This window comes from Camelus bactrianus, chromosome 1, assembly GCF_048773025.1.
Source record: "Camelus bactrianus isolate YW-2024 breed Bactrian camel chromosome 1, ASM4877302v1, whole genome shotgun sequence".
NCBI classification, from domain to species: Eukaryota; Metazoa; Chordata; class Mammalia; order Artiodactyla; family Camelidae; genus Camelus; species Camelus bactrianus.
This window is the reverse complement of record NC_133539.1, coordinates 107,994,123-108,015,884: the sequence shown is the minus strand read 5'-3', so window position 1 is coordinate 108,015,884 and position 21,762 is coordinate 107,994,123. Positions and strand designations below refer to the sequence as shown.

The following is a 21,762-nucleotide window of genomic DNA, read 5'->3' as shown; positions in this document are numbered from 1 at the left end:
TTAGGTCTTCTGCTGATTTTTTTTTTATTGTGTTTTTTGTTTTACTGTTATTGAGTTGGATGAGCTATTTGTGTATTTTAAGCCCTTGTCAGTCTTATTGCTTGCAAATACTTTCTCCCTGTCTGTAGGTTGTCTTTTCATTTTGTTGATGGTTTCCTTTGCTGTGCAAAAGCTTGTAAGTTTGATTAGGTCCCGTTTGTTTATTTTTGCTTTTATTTCTACAGCCTTGGGAGACTGACCTAGGAAAACATTAAGATTTATGTCAGAAAATGTTTTGCCTAAGTTCTCTTCTAGGAGATTTACGGTGTCTTGTCTTATACTTGTCTTTAAGCCATTTTGAGTTTATTTTTGTGGATGGTGTAAAGGAGTGTTCTAACTTCAGTGATTTACATGCAGCTTGTACAGCTTCCCCAACACCACTTGCTGAAGAGACTGTCTTTTCTTCATTGCATATTCTTGCCTCTTTTGTTGAAGATTAATTGGCCATAGGTGAGTGGGTTTATTTTTGGGCTCTCTATTCTGTTCCATTGATCCATAACAATACCACACTGCTTTGATTACTGTATCTTTGTAGTATTATCTGAAGTCTGGGAGGGTTATGCCTCCAGCTTTGTTCCCTTTCCTCAGGATTGCTGTGGCCATTCTTAGTCTCATATGGTTCCATGTAAATTTTAGCAGTATCTGTCCTAGTTCTATGAAAAATGACATGGGTAATTTGACAGGAATCACATTGAATTTGTAGATTGCTTTCGGTAATATGGCCATTTTAACAATATTAATTCTTCCAATCCAAGAGCATGGGATAGCTTTCCATTTCTTTGAATCATAATTTCCTTTTCCTTTATCAATGTTTTATAGTTCCTCCTTGGTCAGGTTTATTCCTAGGTATTTTATCACTTTTTTGATGTGATTTAAAAAATGGATTTTCTTTTTTACTTTTCCTTTCTGATATTTCATTGTTAGTATAAATAAATGCAACAGATTTCTGTATGTTAACCTTGTATCCTGCTACCTTGCAGGATTCATTTATCAGTTCTAGTAGTTTTGTGTGAAGGCTTTAGGGTTCTATATATATGTTCTACATATTATGTCATCCACATATTATGACAGTTTTACCTCTTCCCTTCCAATATGGATACCTTTTATTTACTTATTTTTTCTTGTCTGATTGCTGTGGTAAGAAGTGGTGAGAGTGGGCATCTTTGTCTTCCAGATTTTAGCAGGAAGGCTTTCAGCTTTTCATCATTGAGTATTATATCGGCTGTGGGTTTGTCATTAATAGCTTTTATTATATTGAGTTATGGTCCCTCTATACTTACTTTGGTAAGAGTTTTTATCATGAATGTATGTTGAAATTTATCAATGCTTTTTCTGCACCTATTGAGATGATCATGTTTTTGACTTTTCTTTTGTTGATGTGGTGTATTACATTGATTGATTTGCATATGTTGACCCATCCTTGTAACCCTGGGGTGAATCCTACTTGATCATGGTATATGATATCTTTTTTATGTGTTGTTGGATTTGATTTGCTAATACTTTTTTTGATAATTTTTGCAGTGTTTTTAAAACCTTTGTCTCCCAGGACATTTTCTCACTGACAGACCAGACAAAGAATATTTGATTAAAACTTCCCTTTTTTATAAGATGAAAAAAATGGGTGATGTAAATAAGTATTTTTCAAATTAAACAGACCCTTCTAGTGAGATCACTAGATTAGATAGTCTCTAAAATTCTTATAACCTGAGAATTCTAAAACTTGTCACTTTAAAAATTAGTCAAATAAATGTTATTTTAGTTAAATTAATAACTTGTAATAAACCAGTGTTGTAATAAACCAGTGTTTATTTAGATCACTCACTTGTGAAGTGTGGCAACTGCTTCTCGTGTCTTGATCTGGTCCAATCCAAATGTAAGTGCAAAGCGACGTGCCAATTCTTTAATGCCACTGACATGGGCAGATGTCCTATCTAGGTTGGGACCTTGCTCTTGAACAAGTTCATTGAACAACTGGTACAAAGAAAAAGAGTAAAAAACCTATAGCTAAGAAGTATTTATTTATTATTAGAATAAGTAATATAATTTAAAAGTATTTAAAAGGCATATGGTAAAATATATATCCCTCCTTGTACTAACTGTAGCTACAGTGTTCCCCTTTTAAGTCACCTACTATTACTACTTTCTTGAGCTCATTTTCATGCTAACTGTGTGATTAAACGCAAACAAGAATTTCTTTCTTTCTTCCTTCCTTTTTTTTTTTTAACCAAAAAGGAATGCACTTTAGGTTGGGAAAAACAAATATGTTTACAGAAACACAGTATGTATTCATAAACATTTATATATTCCTTTTATTGTTTTCACAGGAATGGTAATATATGAAATACAGGGTTCAGAACTTTGTTTTTTTCACTTATTATCTTAGACAAGAACATTATGTAAGAGAAGACCATTTAGATTTACGGGGTGATTTTTCTCACCCAGTAACAAAATACACAAAAAAGTTCTTAAACTGAGTGGAGGGGTTTTTATAACTTACATACACATTACGTATATTGTGTCAAAATAACAACAAAAACAAAACCCTGGAGTACTAAAGAATATAAAAGCAATCACCATTCTGCCACCAAAGTTAGACACTTACATGCATTTGTATACATTTGTCTTCCCTATTATGAGAGATGAACAGTTCAAGCTCTCATCTAAAGCCACTCCTTCTGTATATACTGAATCTCAGTATCTTTTACCTACTCAGTAATTTTGCTCCTGTACTACCACTTTCTCCTGCATCATTAACTACTCCTTCTCTGTTACATGCATGCACCTTAAAAAGCAAACAACCGTAACTTCTCAACTCCATCTCCTCTGCCAGCTACCAATGCATTTTTCCCATTCTCTTCATGGCAAAGATCCTGAGAAGCATTGTTTACATTTGTTTTCTTCACTTCCTCATCTCCTAATCTCTCAGTTAACTCTAATCACACCACTTCATTGAAATAGCTCTTGTCTTCTACTATGTCGTCTACCTTTTTGGTTTTCTTTAGCATTAGATTGGCCTGAAGTACTGTGCCATGATTGGAAACTGCACTTCTTCCAGAGATTTTCAAATTTATTGACAGGTAATTGTTTATAAATTCTTAAACTTTAAAATGTTTTTACAGATAATTGTAAATAGCCTTAAACTTTAAAAATGAATAGAAAGAATACATTTCACTGTACAAGATTCAAAGAATATCAAAGTAAAAGTTCTCTTTTCTCTTTCCCACTATATAGCATCTTCTCTCCAAAGGTAAACAATGCTAAAGTTTAAAAGTCTCCTAGATCAATTTAGATATATTAATATAAAGTTTTAATTTTTACATAAATGGTACTGTACTACATATTTTGTCCTGAAACTTACTACTTTTCACTTACTATTTTGTCTTAAAAATCTTTTAGCTACTTCAAAGTATCAATTCATTTAATCATTTCTCTGTTGATGGACATTTAGATTACTTCCAATTTTGCAATATAACAAAGAATGCTGCAGTAAAACATTTTTTACATATACATCTTTGTGCAAACCTGCATGTATCTACGTAGATACCTAAGTAGCAAAAAAACTGGTTTGAAGGGAATGTAGATCTTAAATTTTGAAATATGTTGCCAAATTATATTCCAAGAAGGTAAGAGCAATTGTTTTCACAAGGGACCTTTTCTTGCCACATTTTAACAATCACTGGTATTATCAATCATTCACCAATCTGTTCAGCAGTAATAATAAATGTCTCCTTGTTTCAATGTGTATTACATTAATTAATGAAGTTATGCTTCTTCTCATATGTTTACTGGTTTTTAAGACTTCCTCTTCTAAAAAGTGGCTTTCCATTTGCTTACTTTTGTATGATGTTTATTCACCTTTGTTACTGATTTGTAGGATTTGTGATATATGATTAAAAATATTTTCCCACAATCTGTCATTTGTTTTTTCATTTTGTTCAGAGTGCTGATAGATGTTTGTATCTATTAAAGTTTATGTATATCATCAATTTTTTTATTTTGTGGCTTCTCTCCTTAGTGAAGAGTTCTCTACTCCAGGATATAAATATATCCTTTTATTTTCTTATAAACTTTTAATTTTTTAACATTTATATATAATCCACCTAGTAGTTAAGTTGGGTACATGTTAGGTAGGGTTACAAAGTTATTTTTCCAAACATACTGTCAATGGACCCATCACCATTTTTTTAAATAGGCCCAAACCTTTCCCCACTGATTTGAAATCAGACCTTTATCATAGAACTACATATATACATACATATCTATAGCCATCCTCCCCAACCCCACTAATCTTTATATTAACACTAGGCATTTACTAGGAATCCTTTTAGGCAATATATGTGACATATTTTCTTATTTGGATACTACTGTTGCCCCTTCTGTCATTAAACACTTTTAAAATGCATTTTTATATTTTTCTTTTAAAATGGTTACTTTTTAATATCCAGTTTGGCATTTCATCTGGTCTAAGAGTAGACCACCTTAGGATTTCATCTATTTGAAATGGGAATTACAGGATTATCTTCCAAAAGAAAAGACATGTAAACAAGTTTTGTACCAGAAAGTATCCACAGTAATGCACTGATATAACGGCCTAATTTAAATGAGGTAAGATACCTAGCACATAATAAGTACATGGAAATGCTCAATAATAATAATAATAATTCTACTCTAGATCTCTTTCTTTTCAAATTTCTTACCTGCTGTAAACTGAGAATGAGGGTCTTGGCACACTGAATTTTATCAATCTGCCTGGTTTTACTCAGTGTTTCCTTAATGATATCACCATAGTCATTGTAATACTGTGGGGCAAGAAAGAAAACAGCTTTAAAACTGTTGAAATTTCATGAGGTAAAGAATAGGTTAGTGAAAGAAATGGAAAGGTGAGTACACGGGTGTTTAATTTTTCATCTTAAACCTAATGAGGTTAAAAAGGTATTGTCTAAAATTAAAGAATACACATTTGGTATTTAAGATTATGAAATAAATAATAAAAAACCCAAGAAACTAGGAATTTCGAGAGAAGAGGAAGTAATACAGGTGAATAAAATTCCTCATTCTTTACAACATGGATTGAACAGTCACCATTTAAAAGGTAACAAATCAAGAAACAGAACTTTGATAGCAACTTCTGGAAAAACTAAGACCAGACAGTTAAAATTGCTTCCTTCTGGGGAGTGGGCCTAAATAAGGGGAAGGGCAGGTTAGAGTAACAGACTTAACTTTTCATTTAATACTTTTGCATACTATCTCATTTCCCCCCACAACATGGCCTATATTATACTATTACAATATAAAAAGTAAAAACACCGACTTCGATAGTGATTGAGAATGATTCAACTAATTTCTTTATAACTCAAATTTTTGACATAGAATTTAAAGAATTTTCCTTGTGAGTAAGTAATTAGGAGAAACTTTATTTGAAACCATTAAACCTGGATGTTATTTCCAAGGTAAAGCCTAAAACCTATAACCTATGTAAAGATGTGACTATATTAGCCTGACCCTGGATTTTTATAATATTCAAAAAGATGAGTATGCTTCCATGATGTGATGTGTGAAAAAAAGAAAATATCTCAAAAGAATCATCCTTTTGGTACAATTAAAAATTATCTCAATGCAGAAAAAAAGAGAAAGATATATGCAAGCACTAAAGTGGTCAACAGGCAGATCAACAATAAATTCAGAGTTTTAATGATCACATAAAGAAGTGAGGCAAAAAGCCAAACAGCCAAGAATATATAACAAAGAGCTGTAAACAACTATTAAAATGCAAACAAAAAGATTAAAGTGTATAATGAACAAAGATGTGTAAAAATTGCAAAGGATGATAAAAGGTTTGGATAAAGCTCATTTCTTGAAACCAATGCAGTATTGTCAAGGAATGATAAGGAAAAAAACTCGGTAAAGCTCATATTCATCCAACCAAACCCTGTTTAGACTTCTGGAAGCCTTCTCTGGTTCCTCACTTAAGTCAGTCTCTCTCTCTGTTGCTTGCTTTGTAATTTGTACATCTATCACTACAATAATCATGCTGAGGCTCTATGGTCCAGTGCAAAGAGCTCAGCTTTAAAGCTAGACAACTTAAAATCAGATGCCAGTTTTTGCTCCTTTAATAGTAGCGTGACCTTGGAAAGTTATTTAATCTCACTGAGCTTTAATTTCCTTATCCGTAAATATTTTTTCCTACCTCCCAGGGTTACTGTAATCAACAAAGTAATGTAAAAACCTTAGAACAGTATCTCAAATATAAATGGCATAACACATAGGCAGCTATTCATTATTAGAAAGTTTCTTTTTATTATGTTTACATATCAGTTTCTCTGTTAATCTGTAACCTCCTTAGCACAGAAATCATGCCTTAATTCTCTTGCTACTAACACAGTGCTCATCACATTGTAATTGTTCAGCAAAATATGATGAATGTTACCATGTCATAACTAGAATTGTTATTTCACTTATTATTGCCTAAACATAAATAAATATACAAGTGAATCAGTAACATACACAATATTCTGAACAGAAATACAATACTGTCTCTGATATGAGAACAAGGTAAAAATACATAAACTGAGAAGTGTGCCTATTAGGCTATATCATAAAGATTTTTGAGCACTGGTTTTTTTGAGGTTCAGGAACAAAATGGAGCTCATGGAAAGGAACACAGTCAGGAAGGTGAGTACCTACCAAAAATCCTGTCATATGAAGAATGGTTTGAAACCCTTTGACATCTCCTTACTTCTCTCAGGAAAAAATTCCTAATTTCTCACACAGCACATAAGGTCTAACCTGTCAGCTTCTTTAAATATTGTCTCTGATTCCATTCTCATAAACAATCTACGTTCCTATACCAAATTACCTGCATTTCCCCTACAATTCCTATTCCTTTGTGTCTTCATATGTGAGGTTCAACCTGCCTACATATCCTCTCACTACTTCTTTGCTTGACTGACTAATTTATGTTTATTACCTCAGACTTAGTTCAGAAGTCACTTCTAAGCAGTTTTCATTAATCCTCATATTTCTTAAAAGTTGGGTATCTGATTTACATATTTTCAGGAATCCCTATAGATACCTCGATTACACTGCATAAATGCAATTATCTAATTATTTGACTATCTCCAGCTTTAGACCACTTTGAAGCAGGAAGTTAAAAAAATCTTTGTAACTTTAGTGCCTAGCAGGTGGCATGGTACACAGTAGGCATACTTATAAATCTATCTGAAGAGATGTCTTAGGGAAGATAGATTAGCTTTCTTCCATAAGAAGAGTCCATGGCCTCATGAAAGTAAAAAGGCATTCTTTCATATAAATATAAGGAACTCCTACCTTATGGAATTGATATAATGGTACAGAGTGATAAAAAGTTATATAAAATAAGAGAAATTTTAAATATATCAAAACATCAATAAATCACAGGTAAACGCTGCCAATTTTAGCTTACGTCATCATCCTTTCATTTTTAATTGAAAACTTATCTGCCACTTAGGTGGAAGAAGAAAAATAAGAATATGAAACTATATTATCTTAATAAATACCCTTACCCATAAAAAAAGAATATGAAACTATACCTTCATGTAGTGTTTAAAGATGTCTGCAGCTGCATGCATGTCAACAATATCATAAATGATAAGTTTGCTGAAGGCAGCAAGTAGATTCCTTCTCTTATGTAAGGCCTCAATTTTATTAGCTTCATCTTCTTCATCACCCTCTAACCACAGAAAACAAATTAGTTATGAACTATGGCCCTTTATCCAAATGATCTACGTAATAAAAACCCAGCTTATAACTTTACAAATAGATACAATTCAATGTTAGAAGGGATAAAAACTCTGAGTTCTACTGATTATTTTATGGTACTATATTTAGTCACGCATTTCTTAAACACTTAGTGGGCACTAAGGTTCCTATATTCTAGGAGACTGTCGTAACAAAGACTGAGTAAGATAAGCAAACCATATATAGGTTTTTTTCTGATACTTTTGTCATAATATGGTTGTCTGTTTACCTTAAAAATGCTGTCTTTTTGTTTTCAATATTCCTTATGTGCTAATATATTTCCACAGAAAAGAAATTTCTGGAAATTTTTAAGACATAGCGGGAAAGTTTTCTTTTAGATAAATATACAGGGAGTAATGGAAACTACATGGAGAAGTTAGTTTTCAGTTCTTGTCCTAAACATGGTTACAACTGTAAGCTGAGAAATGAAGTATATTTTGTAAACCATGTTATGTACATATACATTTTTTAAAAACACTTTATCAAATACTTTCAAAACAAGTAGTGTTTATTCCTCATTTTAAAGATTCTCAGGCACTCTTGCTTTATTTGTTTCTAATCCTAAGAAGATTTTATCGTTTGAAGCCTTGTGGAGAAATTTAACACATTTGCTTCAGGCTCTGTATTGACCCTCTTATGTCTTGGCCCGCCTTTTATTAGGGACAGTGTTCTTTTCTTCCCTTCTTCACATGTGTATATATTCATTAAAAAATTACTCTCAACTTCTCTCTTCCTTTTCTACTAACTGGTCCTGCTGTGAAGTATTAATGCTTTGAGAAGTTAGAAATCTGTTTGCTTAAGACAAGTAGCAGGTAAATTTGATCTCCTGAGATTAATATGGACTCATAATAAAGACACTTTGTTTCACAGTCCGGTATCTTCTAAAATGTCCTGTAGAAGAACATTCTAATAGCACCAAATAGATCTGTAAATCTGATAGGTCACACATCTTACTTTACAGAGCTTCAATATTCTATTTCACAAATAACCCATTCTATATAATATTTATATCCAGTCTAATTTTGTTAAGCTTTCATTCTGCAGGCTCAGCACAATTTTGACTGATGAGTTTGAAAACATTCTTTTAGCACTTAATATCTTAGAGTCATATTTTGTTAACTTCAGTAATGTATGATGGCCACTCACGAACAGAAAGGAACTCACTCTCTTCAGAAAAATTGTAAACCTGGATGTAGCTCAATTAGAAAAAACATCTATCCTACATACACATTTTACACATGTGGGAAACGACAAATGTGCACAATTATTCACTAGAGCATAGTTTTTAATGGCAGATTGGAAACTAGCCAAATGTCACTCAATATGAGATGAATAATATAAATTAAGCTGTATTTAAACAAAAAAAATACTATGTGGCTGTTAGAATAAGGGAGTTCTGTATATAGTGATGTGGTAAGACCTCTAAGGTACTATGTTAAAGGAGAGATACTTCACTGTGTATATTTTTATTCTTGTTGGTTTCTGAACTACATGAATGTATTATTAACTTATTTTTCACAAGAGAAATTTTAGTACATTTTAGGATTGAATTTGAATGTTTTTCTTTTATCTTTTGGAGTTGGTAAAACAAAATCAACATTGATAAGATGACAGCTTCAAATACCCATGCTCTGGTTCTCCTCATCTTGGTCAATGAAAACATGATCCATCACAAAACTGAGGAGTTCAGACTGAAGTCCTGTATCTGGATTAAACACCAAAGGCTGAAGGCCCTCCCTGCCACCTGTCATTAATTGGTGGCTAAAAATCATCAAAAGATCACAGAGTAACATGAAAGCCTGGAATGCAAAAGAAATTCATTAGTAAAACATTGTACAAATATAGCTATAACTACAAATAGATGCTAATGAAAATATATTAAATTACATACGGTTCATTAACAGTATCATAATAGAAATCCTGAGTACTTAAATTGTAGCTACTTAATTTTCAAACATAATAAAATTATTTTTCTCATTGCACACTAGTCATATTTAAGACTCTCCACTCTCCTAAATAGAACCTATTTCTTTCACTTGGCTGTATTAAAATAGTTTAGAGGTTTTGACTTAAACTTAGAAAAAATGAGTTAAACTCAACTCTGGAAACACAAAATTGAAATAATGAATTAATCACAGGTTAGAAATCAATCATATACTGCTTAATCAAAAAATAACCATAAATCTTAAGACAAACTGTCTAATTCAACAAATTACAATGTAGTACTTTAAATCTGTAAGGTACTATTTTGGATTCTTCTGAAAAAATCTAATGTAAAACAAAATTTGGAACAGTAGGTTAAAACTGAATTCAAGATCATTCACATTAAGAATCAGTAACTAAAAGCTTCCCAAGAAATGTTATTGCATATAGTAACTTTCAGTACATATCCCCATAGAGAAAAGTATGATTATGTTCTAAATTTATCCTATTAAATGGATGTTATAAAATAAACCTGTGCCATCAATTTACTGAAATTGAAAGATTTTCTTATGGAATAAATGAGGGCTTTGATGCCTCAAAACAATCCACTCATTTCCCTCTAAAAATTTATTCTATGGGAAAACACAATTTTGGTATGTATTTGAAGATGGTATGTAATACGTGGCTGTTCACCTTCAGCGAGAATCATGGCAGTTCATGCTCTAAGTACACGATCATGAATACATAAATTTAGAGTCACTTGAAAAGAGGAGAGCATAAAGGGATCCAGAGAAATATATTTTTTTAAACTGAGGCTGTACTTCTGGATGTCACCAAACAGTGACGATGCAGAAACACAAGTTTTTGGTTTAAATGTGCTGAGCTAGGTACTTTGAGACAGCGCTGGTTGAGTTCAAAATGTTCAGAGAATAAGGTTTAGGAAAGACCATCTCTGCTTAATAAAGAAAACTTAATAAAGAAAAGACCTGTGATAATCTATTTGTAAGAAGAGACAGCAAAGGGTAAGTGCTATTGTACTAACTAGATACAGACTGTTTTTCTAGCCCAACATCATAATAAAATATAGAACGGAAAGGGTAAAAGTACTTTTATATAAAAGTACTTCCTAATAGAATAGTATATTTAAATTGTTTACAAAATTACGTCATGAAAATGATACCGCTTTGGGCTCCACTTTGACTCTCTTTGGACTACACCCCTCCCCAAGGAGTGAGGAAGCAGTCTGTTGGACCAATGGAATTTGCTCACCTGCATCCCTACTTCTACACCACTGTCCAGGCATAGGGATTCAGGAATTCCTTGCCTTAACAGACCTGATTCTGCTCTCAGAGGCTGCACAGGCCTCTCCCTTAGGCACTCTGCATCCCCCGTGTGTACTCCTAGGCCCCAGTGTAGTCAAGGAGCAGCTGTTTGAGGGAGTGATGCTGATAGAGTTTGGACAGGTGGGCTGAACTGTTCACATGTGACATGTGGGCAGTTCCTCCTGGTGTGGGAAAAGAGCTAAAGGTGAGATGAGAAGAAGGCAGGCCACATGACAGCTCCCCAACCCTCCAAATTCTGGCACAGAAGTCTTAGAAATCAAGAATCTACATCTGAACCTGGGCTTCCAGGCCATTATGACAGTATACTTGTCAAGGTACAAAGACTTATAACACGTTTGTTAGCTGCTTTATAATTTAAATATTTAGATATCTATACTCTTGTCCCAGGTCCCAAAAATGTTAGAAACAGACCTTCATGCTAAGAAGTGCTATAAAAAATTGAAGATCATCTTCTCTCTGTTCTTCAATGCATTTTGAGTTATTTTTATTGAAAGCTCTTAACTGATAATTTCTTACCTGTTCCTTCACTGGAGTATTAACATTAGATAGGCACTGTTGGCAAACAGCCAAAAAGGATTTCACTGTTTTCCTCAAAACCAACAAATCGTCCTGTAAGACACATTCAAATTTGCAAGCATGAAATATAGTACCCCAGAAAACTGATTCAGAAGAAATAATAAATGGAAAATAGTCAAATTAGCTTCTTGTTAAGGAAATTCATAAAACCAAATTCACTGTTGGGAACCAAGTCATACAGTTATTTCCTAGTTCTCCTAATGGAAGGGTCAGCGAAACTAATAATCCCAAATAGTTCTATTTAGCTTTGGAATGCTCAGTATGATTTCCTCCAACATATTTTCCTTTATAAATATGGTTTACTTAGGCTGATACTAAAATTGTTAGTCATTCCTATAACAAATACTAGCTGGTAGTAGAGTGAGGGAGCATGCTGAAAAAATCAATTAAGCAACAAACGTGTACTGAATTTCTCTCATGTTCTCAGCACTCTGCAAAATGTCTAGGGGAAAAAGAACTTTAAGATAGTGTCCATGTCCTCAAAGAGTTAACATCTTAGTAGGGAGTTAGACCAATTAGAGTAATTAAGTGTTCAATTATTTTGTATTAACTCTAACGGTAGCAGACAGAGCCGAGCTGGAGGGAGCTTCATAGGAAGATAATTTTTCATGTAAGGTGAGTGAATAGGATTTAATTAGATGGCCATATAATATTTGATATGAAACATCTGAAAAGTATAAAAGGAAATTTAAATTTATTAAGCATCTATAATGTGCCAGGTACTGGTTTGAGAACTGTTATATTAATTTATTATTTACATTGATTAGAAGTAGTTATTATTAGCAAGGGTTTGAAACCAGGACTGATTGATATCAGAGCTCTTATTCTTCTCATTGACTAATGACCAAGATGCCGGCAGGTAATTCAGTATTATATTCATATTTAAAACAATAATGAAGAGTAATTAAATGAGCACAGGCTGATGTAGAAATCACTTTTAAAAAGTACTCTATGAAACTAAAATTTAAGCTACTCTATTTTGTACAGATGACAGTACTTAATTCTTTTTGGGATCTTTACACCCCAAATAATGATACTTAAAAATTATAAATATATCCTCTAACTAAAATTAGTGCAGTATTCAGAAGAAGGAATAAGCTTCTATTGTGCAGAGTAGTAAAAAGGACACTGCCTGCAGAACTTTTAATGTTTCTGAAGATGAACTTCCAATAACCAAGCCTCAGCACTCCCTGCCCTTCTTTAATTTCAAAGATTCACAATGCACTAGGGGAAGGAGACAAGAGAACAGGCAGCTGCAATAGGATGTAAGGAGTGCTATGTTGGAAAGCCTAACCAAGAGTCAAAGGTAGTCACAGAAGGGTTCCCAAAGGGACATGTAAGCGGAGTTCTAAACAACAACTAAAAATGACCGACCTGTAAGGAAAGGTGTTTCAGAGGGCACAGAATGTTCAAAAGCCTGGCGGTGCTTTTGAGAGACTGTTAGTTCACTATAGCTGGGGTATAAATAGAGGGAAGAGTGGTGAGAGAAAAGCGGAAGAGTAAAAGAGGATCCATTTCTACTAAAAGGGAAGACTTTAAAATGCCATGTTAAATCATTTGGCCATTATCCTGATGAAAATAAGGAACTACTGAATAAGGATTTTTATCAGGAAAGTGCTCAAATTTAAAGAATCATATTCTAGGCAGAAGGGAGAATGATGTAGAATAGGGAGACTAGTTAATAGTAAAAAAAACCTGCTGAGGGCTTATTATATAGCAAATACTATGTTCTAAGGGCCATAAATTTAAGTCTCACAATCATGCTATGAAGTAAGTGGTGATATGCCTATTTTACAGATGAGGAAACTGAAGTTCAGAGAACATACAGATTCTAAGAGACAGGGTAAGGATCCAAAACTAGGGTTATTTGACTCTGAAGCCCATACTCCTAATCATTATACTTCTGCACATATGAACAAAAGCCAAAGACATAATCTAAGATGAGGGCCTGAAAATAAAATACTGGCAGTAAAGATATAAACAGAGTGAAAAGAAATTTAAGCAGCAGAATGGACAGAATTCAGGAACTAATCAGAACAGGGGATGCTGATGTTAATCCTAAATTTCCAGGTAATTGCCAACTAGATGGATTATAGTATAAGTCATGGAAACAGTTAACATAGAAACAAATGCTAAGGTGACACCTTTAGAGATGATGATCTGAGAACCCTGAAAGATATCCAATTGGAGATGTCTAGTAGGCAGCTGGATGAGTTCAAAGTCCATGGAAAAGAATTTGAGCAAGAATAGAGATTTGGGAGTCCGAGGCATTTAGATGGCAACAGAAGCAATGGAAGTAGATGAGATTATTCAAGAAGAACATGTAAAGAAGGCTGACAAAAGTATCCTGGGGAACACCAATATTTAACAGATGGATGAGAAAGAAAATCATATGAGGAAATAGAAATGGTCTGAAAAGTAGAAATAAAACCAGAATATGGCATCCCACAGGTAATGAAACAAAGTATTTTAAAATGAAGGGAATAGTTTAACAATGACAAATGCCACTAAGACAAAAGACAAGATAAGGATTAGAAAGTATTCCAAGGATAAAGCAACCGAGGTTGAGAGAAATCTTGGGGAGAACACTTTCAACAGAATTAAAAGGTCTAAAGTCAAACTGCAATGGGTTGAAAGGAAGATAAGGAAGACGGCAACTCTTTCAAAAAAGTTTGTAAAGAGTCAGAGAAAAATAGGATGGCTGCTAGAGAGGTCTTCTGGGGTGTTTGTTAATCTTTTTAATAGAAAATATTGGAGAATGCTGAATAAATAACTGAAAGAAAAACAAAATGCAGGGCATACTACTAACTAGCTATGTGATCTTAGAGAAATTATTTTATATCTCAGGATTGCAGATTTTAAAAATCTATAGACAAGAGGGTTGAACTATGTGTTCTCTGAGATTCTATGGCATTCTATGATTCTGTTGAATTAATCCTAGGCACTCAAATGAGAACACAGAGGTGCTACCTGGTAAACGTCATATTCAAAGGATGAATGTTCACTGTTCCACTGTCAGTACCTAGAACAGTGCTTGGCACAGAGTAGGTTTTCAGCAAATATTTGTTGAATGAAATCTAAGTATAACATAATACAGATGACACCACAATCCTAGGGACAAATATGTAATGTGTTCATTTTATCAAACAATAAATAGAGTCAAAAAGTGATGCTAGGAGTTTATTAATGTTCCTTTATTACCTTAAACTTCAGGTTTGTGTGCAATAAGAAGCAGTCTAGGGAATCAGCTATCTCTGGAATTGGAGGCAAGATTCCTTTAAAGGTCAATCATAAAATAAATGTGTCTCATGTAAAATGATTACTTGCCAACTCATCTGAAGAGCTGCAAATTTAACATCACAACTAAGTAAGGAACCTACTGATGAGCAATCAGCAGTAGCATTTTAGGAAGAAAGTGGAAATGGGAAGCAACCAAGGAAATAGAAGCTAAAGGCCTTCTTTAGCACTAGTTTAGCCTAGATTTGGATGCAACTTAAATACTGAGTGCTCAAGAAAGTTAATTTAATTGGAATTAGTTAGATTTCACTGAGAAAAATATAAATACCAATAGGTTTAGGTAAATAGGCACAGATACTATATATTTAACAGCATTAGCTAATCTCATCTGGTAAATCCCTTTGAACAGCTGGAAATAGAATTTAGGTTCTTTTGGCTTTCAGAATATAGTACTTTATTCATCCTACAAACTACATTCTGCTGGCATCTTCTGCTACATAAAGTTACTATGGCACTTACTGTGTACCAGGAACTAATCTAAGCTTTTCATATATTAACTCAACTAATCCTCTCAACTGTGATGGGTACTGATATTATCACTCCCATTTTATACATGAAGAAACAGGCACAGAAATGTTAAATGCAGGCAAAGACACAGCTAGCAAGTGAAGGAGTAAATTAACCAGAGCAGTTTGCCTAGAATCTGTGCTCCTAATCATTTTGCTATGACTCTATAATGTGAAAAAAATAACATATTGAAGAAATTGGCAGCATTATGGAGGTAAGAAATTTGAAACTGAAATTACCCAAATATATTTATATATAAACAAAAATGCCAGTCAACTCAAAACACTGAAAAAGAAAAACCAAAGAACAAGGTATGCTAATTATTCTAAACTGCAATTTTAAGAAATTAGAATGTATAGACAGTGCCTCTAACACTTTGAACACAATGAAATTCTACTTAAATAGATTCTTTCTAGCTAGAGTACCTGAATTACAGGGATGCAAACTGAAGGCAAAGAGTAAAGAGTAATCTCCTCTCTCAGTCATATAAGGTATATAAAGACTAAGTATACGATGCTTCATTTCAAATGCTTTTTCCTAAATGAAACTAGTATTTCCTCTTATTTTCAGAAAGCAGCTTGGCATAAAGAGCACTTTTTCCTAAAGTAGCTGTGGAAAGGAACTCGAATGGGTAGGTGGTAAGATTACACGGAGATTTAAATTATACTATCTTGGTTATATTCTTTTGTATCCATTTTGCAAGCTGTTTCACTAGCTCAACTTTATTTTTTGCTTCCCTGTAGATCTAGCGAAATCAAGAATTAGAAGAATGAAAATTGATACGCTCAAATGTGAAAGATCTAACATAGTTTTAGTTTTTCAGTGATCTATTGACCAAAAAAAAAAAAAAAAAAAAAAAAAAAAAAAAAAAAAAGAGAGAGAGAGAGAAATTTCTCTTAATGAGTTATAAGACGATATTTTAAAAATATATCCTGGTCAGCAAAATCTCAACAGTGAAGACCCCAAATAAGGCTGCCACAATTAAGATGGTGAATTTATCATGTTAGCTATATTAGTTTTCTTGAAGGTACAAAGGCTCAGACTTGACCTACCCTAACATCTTGGGAAGAAAAACAGATCCTAAATGTAGATTGCTACAATTATAGTCAGTGAGGAAAGAGAAGACTTTAATCCCTTAACATACAAAACACGTGCAGATTTTAAATGGGTGATTCCTTTTCATTTTTATGTGTCTAGAGGAAGACTAAATTTAACTGTCCTTTTATCCACAACTATGAAATTAAGATAATAATTAGATAATAATTAAGATAACATCCAGAAACTGCACCCATGAGAAACCTACTAGTTAAATACATAAGATTAGTTCAACATTATTTGACAAATATGTATTTTCAGAATAGGCAGAAATAAAACAGAATAAAGTTGTAAGATAAGGCCCTATATCAGGTCAAACATCTTAGAAAACAAAAATAAAGCCTATTAAGAATTTATCAATTTTTATGACAAAAAAGGGGCACAAAACTAAACTAGTTACCAGAATGGGCAAATAGGGTTACTGACAAACAAGACCAAGGGGTTATCTTATTAGGTCAGGGGCTGGCAAACTTTTTGTGTAAAGGGTTGGATAGTAAATATTTTAGGCTTTGTGGGTCATAATGTCTCTGTTCCAACTACTTAACTTTGCCACTGGAGCAAGAAAGCAGCCATAGTCAGTACATAAATGAATGAGTATTGCTGTGTTCCATTAAAACTTTATTTACAAAAACAGATGTCAGGCCAGATTTGGCCCATGTGCTGTAGTTTGTCCAGTCTGTATTGGACTATAAAGCTCTTTGGAGGCATAAACTGTATTATGCTTATCTGTACTTAGCATAATCACTGATATATAATGTGGCTCATAAAGTTAGCTTTCAGCCCAAATAAGTCATTATCCATATTAAATATGATAGAAACAGATGTAACTAAACTCATTGACTTGGGACACATCAGTGAGCCAGAGAAAAAGCCTCACCCTACATAAACCTTATACGTTTGAAATTGCTTTCTTGTATGAATAACTGCTATTAGGTTCTCTTTTGAGGGTAAGAAGAGAGTGTGCCACTTTTGTAAACACACAACAAAATAACTATTGGATATTTAAACCCCAAATGTAATACTTAGTTTTCAGTGTTGTTGCCGTTCCTGGAGATCTGAATCCCCACCTGCTGACTCCTGCCACTGCCTCAAAGGCTAATCCACTTACGATCCATGAACTCTTATGATGCCTACTGTAGTTCCAAAATATCTTCTAATTTTCCTTTCCTGTGATGTATAAAGATGAAAGAAGCTAAAGGAGGGGTCGGAGGAACAGGGGAAAAGTAGTGACTGTTAGGACCAAAGTGAGAAACCTGAATTTCCAAATTTTCCAAAACACAGATGGAGGACAAAATCTACCCTGCTGTATTTGAAACCTACACTAGATATTGAGCATGTTTACATACTCCCATAGGCTTATATAATAATTCATTTAGTATCAATTCTTGGTTTTGGCAGGGGAGAAGTTAAGAAAGCACAGACTAGGACTGCAATTTAATGTTATCAAAGCAGTTATTGTTTACTGAAACATTTCTTTCTATTTAATCTTCCCAAAAACCTTAGCCAGCAGTGAATACCACATATTCAAAAACTAAAGTTCAGATGTGAAGTAACTTGCATACCTTTGTCACAGGGGTCAGGAATGGAGCCAAAATTCAAACTTGGAATTAATTCCAAAGACCATGCTCCAACACAAAAAATGCTGGAAACATGTACTATTTATAAACCGGGAGTTTCTTATATATAAAGCTTGGGTCAACAACAAGAAGTCATTTAAATATCTAGTAATTATAGAATGGCCACTGAAAAAAAATTTTCAAAATAAAAAACCTACTGTGGAAAGGAAAAGGCATTACTTTGTCACTCAGGAGATATTAAATAGAATAAAACACTTACTTCTTTTCTATTCAAATAAATGGCCTGAAAGGAAAGTAAACTTTTTTTTATCATTAATTAAAAAAACTCCTCCAATCTTTGTACTAAAAAGTGGGGAGTGTTGTGTTTTGTTTAAATATTCTTAATGTTGCTTTAGGTCTCTAATAAATTCAGTTAAAACAGAATTTTACATTATAATAATTGTTATTTAGATCTTCTTAGTCCTGGCCCATTACTTAGATCATGAGGTAATTTAAGGAGTTAGAGTATTTATAAATCAGGTACTTTAAAGACCAATGTTCCTATGTAAGTAAAAACAGCATCCAACTGGACAGGCTAGCGAAACTGAGAAAGCCTCCTGCTGTCCTACAAGGGGTGGGAAGGTATTCCTTATCAGAAAGCAAGCTCCAAAAGTAGAAGCCCAGGAACAGGGCTGCAAACACAGCATGGAATTCTTAATGGAATGCTGGAATCATGACTTGAAAGTCCTCGTCTAAGTTGAACATACTTTTTTCTGATTTCCAGACATTTTTAGAATGTTAGACTTGGATAAAATTTTGGACAAGTTCAGAATTCAGTATAAACAGCCATCTACTACTTAAGTATTCTAGATTTTTTAAAAAAGAGAACATTCTGAGAGCTGAACAAGAAATGGATATAAAAACAAGACCTGGATCATTCTCTCTTAACTTTCCTAGACCAGCCAGTCAAGCATGCACTTGAGACAGGACATAGTATTAATAGGAACAAAGCTACCAAAGAATGACTCTGAAAGCATGGACCAATCAAAAGGAAAGGCTTAAAACTAACTAGACAGTTATTAAGGATAGAATTATCAAGAAATAAAAGGTAGGGGAAAAGATCTGGAAAAGAATGAAGCAAATCAAAATGGTTATGCACTACTAAAATTTTATTCCTACAGGGATAGATATTATTTCCCACTTCTGGCCCCATTCCCTCCCACCTCAAAGCAGTTAATTCTGCAGATGGTTATAGATGTAGGTACTATCTATATTTCATTATTGTAGGAATTTGGGCCAAGGACTTGAGTGAGCTATCTCTTTCTTATTCATTGCTATTCTAAAGGGCTGGGAAGGGAAGAGGAAGGGAAGAGGTCTAGAAAGCAGCTTGTAGATTTTCATACATTTAAGCCTATTTCTAGTACACTTCTAGGAATATATGTTTGTATGAAGAACAGCAAGGTTAAACATGTCTCCTATGGGGCTTGGCCACCATCAGCTCCATCTTCACCCTAACTTCTCCGTCCCTGTTTGCTTGGAGGTAAACAAGTTGGAATTTGCAGAGGAGAATCTTCAGTCAAGAGGATAATGAAGGAACAAATTTTGCAGTAAATATGTTATACACCTCAATAATAATTTGACTCGTAGCTATCTGAGGGATGTTGACTTTCTTTAATTTAAAGACTTAGGAATAGGGCCTGGGTCCAGAATGCAGGGATGTTTACCCTAGGCTATTCCTACTGCTGTCTAGAATAGAAACGTGCAGTGGAAGGCAGAGAGCACTACAAATATAAGACTGCAGAAAGTAGGACAGCTCCTCCCAGGAGAAAAAAAAATTCAGGATAAATTCTAGATCCCCATGCCAAAAAAGGGAACAGGGGCATTATCTTAGCCCTAACTCTTATTTACCTGGCTCTTTTAAAAGTCTTTGTATATGTCCAGAAGGAGCTGAAGGAAGAAGGATGTTTTCTGCTACAGAGAAGAGAAACTGAAGTCAGCTTCTACAGGACCAGCACTAGGGGGCACTGGAGCAAAGTATACTGAGCATGACCTGTGAGACTGCCAAAGAGCTTCAACTCTGGACATTAGGGGAACAGAGGAAATACCCATTGGTGAAACCCAGTACACTTCCATTTTAAATAAAGATCTAATCCTATTCTTGATACAGTCTTCTCATTTACTTCATTTTACAAAATAGTGTTCACTGTTGAGTTAAATTATAACTTGAATTTAAACTTTAAATATAACTACCATTCATATTTCCCTGAAAGACAGAGTTCATGATAATAGAGAAGAAAAATAAATAAACTTTAGAAAATACTCTTGGAAGAGCAATTTGACAGTAAGTATTAAGCCTTAAAAGCCTTTGACCCAGCAATTCCATTTCTAAGATGAAACAATGTAAAACACAAATAAGCTTTTAAACCAGAGTGTCTATCACAGCATTAATTTTATTAGTTAAAATGTTTAAACCACTTAAATATCCAATAGAGGAGTGAGGTAACATAAATTATGGTATAGCTACACTATGGACTACCATGCACACATTAAAAATACTATTTATAAACATTTAATAAATGAAAAGTTATTAATTGATGAGGGGATACAAAATTGTAAATACATCATGATCTCAATAAGACTCAAAAATACCTAAGAAAAAGTACTAAAAGAAAATATATCAAAATATTAACAGTGGATATCCACAGATGGGAGGATTCGTAAATTTTACTTTACTTATATAGTTTTTCAAATGAACATGTACTCAAGAGAGCTCAAATTTATGAAAACCATTCTACCTTATATTTTATACCAAAAACTAATAAGCATAATTTATTCATTAAAAATGTAAGTGACCTCTTCAGAGATTTAAATGAGTTTCTATAAATGTAACAATGAGTAGAGAAAAACAGATAGTAGTCAGCTGGCCAGCTTCCTCACTAGATAAATAGTTCATTCCATATTAATATAATTATTTAACAAAAAAATTAATTCATGTAATAAGACTTTGAAGTTGTCTCTATGTAATCAATACTACAAGTGTTAAATATATAGACCCCAAGGGTCTGTTGTATTACATTTAAATTAAAAGGAAACAAATTAAAGGGAAAAAAAAAAAAGGATAGAGAATTTTAGGTGCACCATTACCAAAGTCCTCCATATACTTTGTGTAACCCACTGGCATTACAAACTGAGCCATTTAAAATCACAGTAACTTCCCATTTAGATACCTCTAGGGATGAAAGAAAACTGCCATGTGACATAACTTTTGCATACACAACTGATAACAGATATTGCTAGTTTGTGTTCAATAAGGAGTCAACCAATATGTTTTCAGAAAATTTGTTAAAAAAAAAACTACAACAGAACTGTGTAAAAGTAGTTGTATTAAAAGCTTAATAAGATTTTAAAGAGTGATAACAAAAAGACTATTAGACTGAGATTCAAAAGACCTGTGCTGTAAGTCTGTGACTTTAGACAAGTCCCAATTTTTTAAAGTATTAGGTCTCTTATCTGTAAAATGGGAATAACAACATCTACCTTACAGGATTATTAAGAAGATTAAATTAGAACATTTATATTCAAGTGATTAACAAAATGTAAAACGTCAACAAGGCAAAAACAGCAATGTTCCCATCTAGGCCTTATCTTAA

General features: G+C 33.4%; 1 protein-coding gene across 2 annotated transcripts in view; it reads right to left on the bottom strand.

The window, feature by feature from the left end:
- The window catches only part of STAG1 (STAG1 cohesin complex component), a 327,098-nt gene that overhangs the window by 17,669 nt on the left and 287,667 nt on the right, over positions 1-21,762 (bottom strand). For both annotated transcript variants that reach the window (XM_010947702.3, XM_074370861.1), the window contains 5 exons: positions 11,598-11,690; positions 9,440-9,614; positions 7,608-7,747; positions 4,737-4,838; positions 1,862-2,010 (listed from right to left, as the gene is read on the bottom strand). In XM_010947702.3, coding sequence (XP_010946004.1) covers positions 1,862-2,010; positions 4,737-4,838; positions 7,608-7,747; positions 9,440-9,614; positions 11,598-11,690 — 659 coding nt within the window. The remainder of the gene's footprint in view (positions 1-1,861; positions 2,011-4,736; positions 4,839-7,607; positions 7,748-9,439; positions 9,615-11,597; positions 11,691-21,762) is intronic.